The sequence below is a fragment of the Seriola lalandi genome, unplaced genomic scaffold, assembly GCF_002814215.2.
Source record: "Seriola lalandi dorsalis isolate HSWRI2012SDOR001 ecotype SW California unplaced genomic scaffold, Sedor1 jcf7180002054899, whole genome shotgun sequence".
Classification (NCBI taxonomy): domain Eukaryota; kingdom Metazoa; phylum Chordata; class Actinopteri; order Carangiformes; family Carangidae; genus Seriola; species Seriola lalandi.
The window spans coordinates 722,100-732,922 of record NW_019525451.1 but is presented as its reverse complement, the minus strand read 5'-3'; the positions used below and the strand labels follow the sequence as shown (position 1 = coordinate 732,922).

Below are 10,823 nucleotides of genomic sequence, written 5' to 3'. Positions count from 1 at the left end.
ACAACCCCACAACCCCTCACACTGTCCGTGTGTTAATTTAGTCAGGCTTGAAAATGGAGACGGGAGGATTAAAGCGCTTCGAATTAAACAGAACAGAAGGATGTGTGTGTGTGTACGTTGTAATGTATGCATGCTATTCTTGTTTTTGTCTCATCTGTGTGTGTGTGTGTGTGTGTGTGTGTGTGTGTGTGTGCGTGTGTGTCAAGGCTTTGACAAAGGTTCCAAGCTGCTGATGTTTATGTTTCTCTAAACTCATTTTGCCGTCATCACATGCCGTTTGTTCAGAAGTCTCTTATCGTCAGCCGACAGATGAGACGCCGAAACTCTTCCTCGCGTTCTCATTCGCGGATTTACACACAGATCCGTGCCGACGGCTCCTGATCCGCCCAGAGCCACGAGCCTCCACCTCTCAGTCGGTGAGGTTGATGTTGGCGGTGAGGGACGCCGAGTCCTTGAGAGATGTGTTTACACCAGTGGGAGTGATCCAGGAAATGATCCACAGTCTGGTCTGTGTGTCTGCGACATGTGGTGTGTGAATAAGATGAAGCTACACATGTTTCTGAAACCTTAATCCTGAGCTGGTCGTTCTCATGACCCCGACCCTGACCCTTGACCCCTGACCCCTGACACTGCAAGGCCACAAACAACTTGTGCACTTTGCTGCAAACCTCTGGTCTGAGTTGTTTCCTTCACAGGGAAAAGCGGAGCAACATAAAACCAGGTGACGAATGTGAAGAACTCTAGAACTGTACTTATGTACAAATGTTGGTTCTTGTGTCTTCCTCTGCTCGTTAGACCACCACTCTGATTGGTCTGCTGAAGACGGCCCGTCTCTTACGGCTGGTACGTGTCGCCCGTAAGTTGGACCGCTATTCGGAGTACGGCGCCGCCGTCCTCATGCTGCTCATGTGCATCTTCGCCCTCATCGCCCACTGGTTGGCGTGCATCTGGTACGCGATTGGCAACGTGGAGAAGCCTTATCTGGAGCACAAGATCGGCTGGCTGGACAACCTGGGGGTGTCGATAGGTGGTTCTTTTCTCTTTTTCCTGTTCTCAGAGTTTCATTTTGAAGATGCCAAAGAAACTTGTAATGAACTGTGTTATTTGTTTTATCCATTGTAGGAAAGAAATACAACTACAGCGACCCCAGCTCGGGCCCCTCCATCAAAGATAAGTACGTCACAGCGCTCTATTTCACCTTCAGCAGTCTGACCAGTGTGGGCTTCGGGAACGTCTCCCCCAACACCAACTCCGAGAAGATCTTCTCCATCTGCGTCATGCTCATCGGATGTGAGTGACAGCTGAGTGGAAGTACATTCAGAGAGGATGTTAAAACCCTGTTGTTGCTGAAACCCTCTGTAATCAGGGACGTGTTTAAATACATGTTGAAGGCTGATATAAGACGATAGTGATTGAATGCATCAGGTAGGTGTTTCCTTGAGACAGTTTTCTGTTTGGATTAACCAGAAGAAGAAGAAGCTGGTTTCTGTGTATGAGCAGCTTTAGCCACCGCTGCTCAACACTCACCTCTGTGGCTTCTCTCCCAGCTCTGATGTACGCCAGCATCTTCGGCAACGTGTCCGCCATCATCCAGAGGTTGTATTCAGGTACAGCCAGGTATCACCTCCAGATGCTGCGGGTCAAAGAGTTCATCCGCTTCCACCAGATCCCAAACCCGCTGAGGCAGAGGCTGGAGGAGTACTTCCAACACGCCTGGACCTACACCAACGGCATCGACATGAATATGGTACGAGAGGGAGTGTGTGCTGCATTCAGCTCCAGCTCCTCTTTTTCTTTTTCTTTCACAATGGAAACGAAATATGTTTAACTTTAAGATTGTATGTTGCTTTTCTTCTGTTGCTTCTTCTCTCCTTTTTTACAAAACTCATTTTTGTGATTTGTCTGCTTCAAGAGTTTCAACTGTCCTGTCCCCGAAAAAAAAATGCCGTTACCACGTCAATGTAAAAGCAAACTCACAATGTTCGGCCTTCGCCACAAAGTTAAATGAAAGCCGCGGTTACTGCTTGTGCTTCCAGTAACTGCGGCACTTCTCGATCCTGATGATGTTCATGGTACTTATATAAGTTTGTCTCTTCCATGTCTGCCTCATGTCAAATGGAATGACCCCACCACTCCGGTAAGAGCAGGAGGTACATGTGTGAACACAACTAATGTCAAAAATTCTGTCCGCCAGTGGTAGAGCTTCGTGTAGCCGTGCTGACATCAGTAGTGAAAAGTTATTCCTCTTTAGCTTTAATGTGCAGAAGACAGACGATGTGTAACGCTAAGGTTTCATTACATGCATGTTATTAGAGAGCACGTTCCCGCAGTGTTTTTGTTTTTATTTCATTTTTACCTGCACAAACACGAACATGATGCCACATCGTAGATTCACAGGATGGACTTTTGCATGCCAGTTAAACTGCAGGAGACACACATACATCAACACTGAATGCTTCCTGCAGGCCACAGTCATCGTCTATCAGCGGTAGACTTGCATGTGGCCTGCCTCGAGGTGCCTTTTTGTTTTTTTTTTATTTTGCATGAAATCTGTGTATTCAAAAAAAAAAAAAAAACCACAACCCCATGATATTCATCTGGTACCAGAGACAGAGTGAATCACGCCTGTGAGAGTGGGCTCAGCCTCGCCGGGCGCTGCCAGGTTTCCCTCCCACTGTTGGGAGGCTTGGCTGCACGCTCCGTGGTGGCACCTGCGCTTGCCAAATGTTGTTCAGTCTTTCCTTTCCAAATCTACTGATCAGTTTTTGTTCTGGAAAAGCCTGTCAGAGCCAGAGAACCAGTTCAGGCTGCACCCCCCCACCCCCCCCATGATTCTCTTGTCATCAGCACATTGTGTTTTATGTGTAAATGACAAAAGATAAGAAATGTGTTTTCTTGTTTCGACTGTCCCTCCTGTGTCCTTCCCTGCCTTCCTGTGTCTGTCGTGTTAAAGTTTGACAAGAGATTGTTCTTTACAGTCGGTTCGTTAGATCATTAGTTTTGTCAGCGGTCTGTGTGCTTTGTCTTTTTAAAGGGTAAGTGTCTTATGAGTTGGTTTTTATACATAAACAAAATGTTAAATGTCCTTATCATATTATTTTATTTTTATCTCCCAGGCGAACTCGGACGGGTAGGAATGACCAATCACGGTTGGGTCACGATTTTCAATATTTATATTTCTTTCTTTCTACTAACTACCTCGCAGAATATGAGTCAGAGTGTAGAGTGCTGTTCGTAGGCTAACCAGGAAGTTAGCATCACCCTGGTTCCCTCCGCTAAAAGCCAGTGGCTTTTAGATTATTACAGAAAATAACCTCCTGATATGTTTTGTTCCGTGGAGATGTAAAGAGAGCTTATTTAATTTATTCAAATAAACCCAGAGACTTGATGACGAGGGAACAGGAAGTGTTAAAATGCTAAAAGTATTTCCTGGATTTAGGACTCATTCCTGCAGAATATTGAATATTATATCTTCTCTTTGTTCTTGCATGCTCCAGGTAATGGTTCATAGAGTAGTTTCCTCCATCATGGCAGTGAAACCTGTGCTGAAGTATCACAAACAGAGAGCAGACGCAGCAAATACTGAGGCTGTGTTTGGAGTTTGAGCTGTCACTTATCTGCAGCTTCTCAGTCACTGAATGTTCTGTCCTGTCTGTCGTCAAAAGACTGTGAAACACTGAAGTGTAGCTGTGCAGAGGAAGATGGCAGGCTGTTTCTTACTGCAGGAGTACGAGAGGTTTTGAGAAGAAGGAAAGAACACAAGTGGCAATTGTACCAAATTTCTCTGGAAATCCAGTCAATTCGACCTTCAACTTCACCCCAAACCAAAACTCACATCAAAACACTCAGTTTCTAATAAGAAAACACGACTTCCTTATCGCATGTAATCACCATAACCACGTGTGCTCTGGCCCGTGTTCCACACTCAGGTGCTGAAGGGTTTCCCAGAGTGCCTGCAGGCAGATATCTGCCTTCACCTCAACAAGAACCTCCTCCAGGGCTGTAAGGCGTTTCGTGGGGCCACCAAAGGCTGCCTGCGGGCCCTGGCCATGAGGTTCAAGACCACCCACGCGCCCCCCGGAGACACCTTAGTCCACGGCGGAGACGTGCTCACGGCGCTTTACTTCGTCTCCCGCGGCTCCATCGAAATCCTCAAAGACGACGTGGTGGTGGCCATCCTGGGTGAGTTCAGCGCACGCCTCCTTCAGCGTTCATTTTTAAATAGATATTTTCACAAGAACAAACAAAAATCGAAGTTGCTGTTTTACGAAGGGTTCGAACACCTTTGGGTTATGTTGTGAAGTAGCATGGGATCATGGGAGTTGTTGCTTCCTCTTGCTTCCTGGTTCAGATTCCTTCAGTGTCTACCAGCAGCTGAATTTCTCCTCCTCTCCAGAACAAACAGAAACACTGAATAAAGCAGTTTCACCGACGCTGTGAGGTCGTCACATTTCCTCAGCTTGTTTCTCTGAGAACTTCCATCCTTCGTCCGTTTTTAAATATAGAGTTGAAAACCACCAAGGTGAAAAAAGTGTAACTTAAAAAATGACAAATTACATTAAAACCACATAGTTCTCATCCAGCTGTTTATATCAGGTTACCATCTAACTCTCAGGGAGGAAGCCAATGAGCATATTTCCCAAATCGTTAACTTTACCTGTTAATCATTTATTTAATCCGTGTTAAACGTGGATTGCATCGGAGCACGCACGTGTACATACTGTATGTGTTCATGTAGTATGTTCTGAAGCCTTTACATTCGGCGTTCCCGTGCACAAAACATTCCTAATTGGCCGCCGTGAATCCTAATGACGAGTCGGAGGAGCGCGACTGACGGCTGGTGGTTATAGCGTCGCCTGAACTCGCCGTCATTAGTGCCGACGCGGGTGGGCCACCTAAATAAAGATGGCTCTGCTCTGCTCTGCTGCGATACGGCTGGTTGGCAGCTCACATCCCTGTTGGCTGTGTTGTAATAACTTACTTCAAAGAACGCGGTGATTGCTGCCTCACAGCCGTGCTCAGATGAAGGGAGAGGACAGGAGCGAGTGGGGGAGGACACGTGGTGGGAGGAGAGTAACAGAGGATATGTGCCGATGATTAAAAAAAAAAGAAAAGAGGACATGAGTGCTTTCAAATAGAGATGGATGACAATAGAGGCAGAGAAGGGATGGAGGGCTGAGCGAGGGGGAGGGGAGAAAGAGGACGAGAGTTTAAGGAAGGAGGGGGGCAGATTGAGGAATTCAGGAGAGGAGTGAAGTGACAGAGGGGGAGAAGGAGGTGGAGAGAGTTTCATTGTGGTGTGATGACAGGAACCACTGAGCTGCGTGTTATTATCAGCTGCATCCAAATGTAATTACAATAAATCTCCCCTCTCCTCTCTCGTTTCCTCTCCTCTTTCCTCTCTTGTTTCCTTTCCTCTCCTCTTTCGTCTCTTGTTTCCTTTCCTCTTGCTTCCTCTCCCCTCTCCTCTCTCCTCTCTTGTTTCCTCCCCTCTTGTTTCCTCTCCTCTCATTTCCTCTCCTCTTTCCTCTCTTGTTTCCTCTCCTCTCCGTTTCTCTCCTCTCCTCTCTCGTTTCCTTTCCTCTCCTCTTTCCTCTCTTGTTTCCTTTCCTCTTGCTTCCTCTCCTCTCCTCTCTCCATTTCTCTCCTCTCCTCTTTCCTCTCTTGTTTCCTTTCCTCTTGCTTCCTCTCCCCTCTCCTCTCCTCTCTCGTTTCCTTTCCTCTCCTCTTTCCTCTCTTGTTTCCTTTCCTCTCATTTCCTCTCCTCTCCTCTTTCCTCTCGTTTCCTCTCCTCTCCTCTTTCCTCTCTTGTTTCCTTTCCTCTTGCTTCCTCTCCCCTCCTCCTCTCCTCTCTCCTCTCTTGTTTCCTCCCCTCTTGTTTCCTCTCCTCTCTCGTTTCCTTTCCTCTCCTCTTTCCTCTCTTGTTTCCTTTCCTCTTGCTTCCTCTCCCCTCTCCTCTCCTCTCTCCATTTCTCTCCTCTCCTCTTTCCTCTCATGTTTCCTTTCCTCTTGCTTCCTCTTGCTTCCTCTCCTCTCTCGTTTCCTTTCCTCTCATTTCCTCTCCTCTCCTCTTTCCTCTCGTTTCCTCTCCTCTTGCTTCCTCTCCTCTCCTCCTCTCCTCTCTCCTCTCTTGTTTCCTCCCCTCTTGTTTCCTCTCCTCTCATTTCCTCTCCTCTTTCCTCTCTTGTTTCCTTTCCTCTTGCTTCCTCTCCTCTCCTCCTCTCCTCTCTCCTCTCTTGTTTCCTCCCCTCTTGTTTCCTCTCCTCTCATTTCCTCTCCTCTTTCCTCTCTTGTTTCCTCTCCTCCTCTCCTCTCTCCTCTCTCGTTTCCTCCCCTCTTGTTTCCTCTCCTCCTCTCCTCTCTCCTCTCCTCTCTCCTCTCTTCTCCTCCTTTAAAGGAGTGTTTTCATGGAGCCGGTTAGGTTTGGTGAAACCCGGTGACATGACATCAGGGTCATGATGAGTAAGAACCAGGTCAAACACAAGTCAGAACATTTCCTCCTCTCCTTTCAGAGACGTGCTGATCGCTGCATTTCCATACCACCTTGTTTAAACACCATTTGCATGTGATCACGTATCACAAGACACTGACATGATTGAGAGCCAGGTGATTGGCTGACCATCGTATTTGTATATATCTTAGTCTCATTGGGGAAAAAATGCTGTTGCAAAATAACAACAGAATTTTATTTTGGAAGTTTTATAAAAACAGTTTTGCAATAATGAAAATAAGAATAATGAAATTGGATAACAGTGAGATCGGCGTATACCTGTTCCTGTTCCTCCCGTAGGTAAGAACGACATCTTCGGCGAGATGATCCACCTGTTCGCCAAGCCGGGGAAGTCGTGCGCGGACGTGCGGGCGCTGAGTTACTGCGACCTTCACACCATTCAGAGGGAGGAGATTCTGGAGGTGCTGGACATGTATCCAGAGTTTGCCGACCACTTCCTCACCAACTTGGAGCTGACCTTTGACCTCCGCGATGAAAACGCCAAGGTAATCATCGAGCACGGGCGCGCCGACGCCTCCTCCTGTGTAGGAAGCAGGGAAATGGATTGAGGGGTTTTTATATGAAATCAATCTTGGTAAGAATTCTTCTGTAGAGACCATTACTTGAATTAAACTGTCTATTCCATGTGTCGTATCTCTGTCACGTCCATTTAAGACGGAGGAATGGCTTTATTATTAATTCACTTCAGGCCTTCAAGTCATCCGTGGTTGTGGGAATAAAAGCACGAGAGCTAATTCTGCCATGTGCCGGAGGACACGAGTGAGAGATCGAGAGTATTAGTGGAGCATTAAGGGTAGATGTCACGGACGGAGGACACGATGTCCGCTGTAATTATGATGAATCGGGTGTAGCGGACAAGACGTGCGCGGCCCGTGGCGTCATGCGAGTGCGAATGGACGCCGGCCCCTCGTTTTGTTTATCTCTTAAAAAAAGCGGAGGTGTCAGCGCTCGTTGTGCTGGAAAGAAAGAGAGGGAGACGCATGAGAACGTCCTGAGAGCCATTTCTAATTTTGTCTCCAGGAGGTGACCTTTGTTTGTTTATTACATACATGTCCTTTTGTTTACAGACGACGTTCCCGCAAGCAGCTGATTCCAACACGGATGACATCAACTGTCGAAGGCGGGTGTCCTACAGGAGGAAGTCGTCCACAGGTCAGAGACACAACATGGCGTCACCAAAGCTGCTCTCGCTCATTCGCTGTATCGCTCGTCATGAATGTTGCTGCTTGTAAAGGAGGTTTTAAATAAGTCTGACCTAAGTTACCGTGGAAACCCTCATTAAGCCTGAGAGGGATTTGATGAAGGATGCTCAGAGAAGCGATATGAAAAGTCAGTCTTGAACGAACCAGGATTAAACTGTTGCATAAAACTGTGAGCAAATATAAATATAATGAAGCCTGGATCAATCCTTGAATCACATTTAAAGAGAGAACAACGATGGAGTCCCGGGTCAGAGCTGTTAATTAGCTTCATTATAACTGCAGTGAACATTTGTTGACTGAATCACTCTGCGGACACTTTACGGCAACAACTCAGATAAATTATTAAACATCATTTTCCATCTGGCTTTGCTTCTATTTGACATGTAAATTGGATTGAACCCAGGATGATGTGATTACAAACAGAGCGCTGCACTCACACTGAACTCACAGGGGTTTGGTAAAGTTTGTTTCTACTTTCCTTAAATACCAGTATCTGTAGTAATTAATTAGAGAAGTTGATGCTTTTTGAATGGGAGGTTTATTTTAGACTGCAGAGGGAAAGATTTGAGGTGATTTCTTCACCGATGTTACTAACGAGCTTTACGGGTCACTGGTATCAATTATCAGACGTTGTTATTTTGCTTTCAAATGTTTATTTCCGAGTTAGCTAACATTTTCAGCAGAGCCCCCCCCCCTCTCCCCTGCAGCCCCACCTCATAAATCCCAGTTTAACCCCCGGTCGTCCTCGCTGTGAATTGATATCACAAGTGTGTGTTTCAAAGTCCTGAAATAATCCTGAGTCAGTTTTATGAAACGGTTTATAATCCCGGTTCAGTTTGTGCCGGCTCATTAGAGACACTGAACTTCCTGAGCCTCCCGGACCTTGTGTATCCTCGTGAGAAAGTCTCTCCTCAGATCAGCTCCTCTGCAGATAAACTGCCTCCCTGCCCTCAGACTTGTCGGGCAGCTTCCAGATGACGGCGCGCTCCGTGTGGGAGCTGCTGTAATTTGACTTCTAACAGCCGGGAGACTTGGGACTCGGAGACTGAGCCTCCGCGCAGCAGCGCTCGGCATTTTTGGCTTTGATTCAGGCAAATGTAATTGGTCACCATGGTTACGGACCATCTGAATACTGTATCACCATCTCCCGATATAACACAAGTGAGGACGGAGAGTGTACCGTCTCACAGCCTCCCGCTCGGCGCGATGAGCCGTGTTCATTTACATGTTGGTCACATGTAGAAACTCTCCTTCGACATTGTTTGTCCTCATTTCAACCCCCGAAGCAAAACACTTGCTACGTGTTGTCAGAAGATAATGAGACAACCCAGACTTCCCCAGAGGAAGTCAGTGCTCCCTCAGCAGTTCTCCTGATTACCACTTCTCCCCGTAGGTTCCCACAACAAGGAGCCGGTGGCCACCTACTGCGACTCCAAGCAGGGGAGGCAGATCTACGCCGCCTCGGCAACCGAGGAGAGGAGGGAGTCGGCCGAGGAGGCGGAGGACGAGGACGAGGAGGAGGAGGAGGAAGGCAGGGAGGAGGAAGAGGAGCAGAGGCCCTTGTGCTCCGGTGTGCCGGGCTACCCGGTAGTTAGGGACAACTCCCTGGGCTTCGGGCTGAGCGGCGCTCCCGACGCACAGGCCGGAGACAACACACAGGACCAGGCTTATAAAGGTGATGGAAACATCCACCTTAATCACTCCTACATCACTTTTCATGCAGACTTTTATTTTGTAATGATGGATTTATATTCGGCTCAAAAGCCCTTTTCTCTTTTTCCTGTCAATCAAATATATGTTTTGATCTGATTTGTTTCTATTTTTGCCCAAACATCAAAAAACAAAACAACACTGTTATTTCTCTGTTAAGCTAATTGCTGTAAATCTGCAGCGTGTCCTCTAAAGTTTTACTGAATGGTAATTGGCTCAGAAGTTCATTTAGAAAAACCAAAAAAAATAAAATAAATAAAAGATCCCTAAACCCCAGAGGAGGAATGTCACACCTATTAAAAATCCAAACAAGGATTATGTGTCATTATGGTGAAACCTAAAACCGACTCAGTAATAAAAATGTAAGAGGATTATACGCAGCGACCAGCACCGGGGTCACACACCCCCCTTTGATCATAGGTCACGACCAAATAAAGGATTTACAGGAAACATTAGGTAAAATCATGTTGTGTTGTTAAATCTTTGTAGGAAATCTGAGGGATAAGGTTTAATTATTTACTCGGTTAGTGTGAAATTTAAGTGCGACACGGCGCGGCCGCGGAACAGACAGAGAGCTGAGACTGAGACGTTTCTCCGTCCGCCCGCTGATACATGTTGAGCAAACACACCGGCTTGTGTCTGCAGCTTGACCTCATGTGACCTGGTGTCAGAAGAAGCGGCCGTGCTGTCGGTTTAAATCCCCATAAAACCATCCAGTGAAGAAACACACACACACACACACACAACAGTAACCTTTACTGCAGGATTTCCCTGTATTCTAACTGCCAAGTTAAACCCAGCATGATTCTACGCCGAGGCTGTGTCAGCGTGTTGATTTGATAGTGATATCCCATAATTCAGCTGTGCCATAAGAGGATTTCTTCCAGAGAGGAGAGCAGATATTGATTCCTGGAGAGAACAGGAAATGCCAATTTAATCTCCAGCCATCACTTGCTGTTCCTCGCCCACAAACCCCAGAAGCAGGGGAACGACGATTCCTCCGAGGGTGCGATTGTCAACCCCGAGGTCGCACGAGCGTTTTCCTCTGTGGGAGAGATGTGAGGATCCAGGAGGCAGCGAGCTGATCAGAGCTCAGTGAAGCTAAATGATGACACAGGAAGAAGCTTCCCCCTGAGGCGCTGCTCTAATAACACACATCATTTTCCTCCGTGTGTGTGTGTGTGTGTGTGTGTGTGTGTGTGCGTGTGTTTGCCCACACGTCTCTCTCCCCAGAGCACCATGCAGATGAGTGGGTGCGTCAGCGTCCCAGCCAGAGCGCAGAGGAGTCAACCCAGTGTCAGGAGACGCCGGCCGGGGAGGACGACAGCGACACGGACCTCACCTACGGAGAGGTGGAGCAACGTCTGGACCTGCTGCAGCAGCACCTCAACAGGTGTGGA

General features: G+C 47.3%; 1 protein-coding gene across 2 annotated transcripts in view; it reads left to right on the top strand.

The window, feature by feature from the left end:
• Window positions 1-10,823, top strand: part of LOC111672437 (voltage-gated inwardly rectifying potassium channel KCNH7-like) — a 60,666-nt gene that overhangs the window by 43,160 nt on the left and 6,683 nt on the right. The window contains exons 8-15 of one of the 2 annotated variants that reach the window (XM_087180299.1): window positions 796-1,027; window positions 1,123-1,290; window positions 1,548-1,747; window positions 3,939-4,182; window positions 6,791-6,996; window positions 7,579-7,663; window positions 9,107-9,388; window positions 10,657-10,816. In XM_087180299.1, the coding sequence (XP_087036425.1) occupies window positions 796-1,027; window positions 1,123-1,290; window positions 1,548-1,747; window positions 3,939-4,182; window positions 6,791-6,996; window positions 7,579-7,663; window positions 9,107-9,388; window positions 10,657-10,816 (1,577 nt within the window). Of the gene's footprint in view, window positions 1-795; window positions 1,028-1,122; window positions 1,291-1,547; window positions 1,748-3,929; window positions 4,183-6,790; window positions 6,997-7,578; window positions 7,664-9,106; window positions 9,389-10,656; window positions 10,817-10,823 lie in introns of both variants that reach the window. The other variant, XM_087180298.1, reaches the window with a different exon arrangement.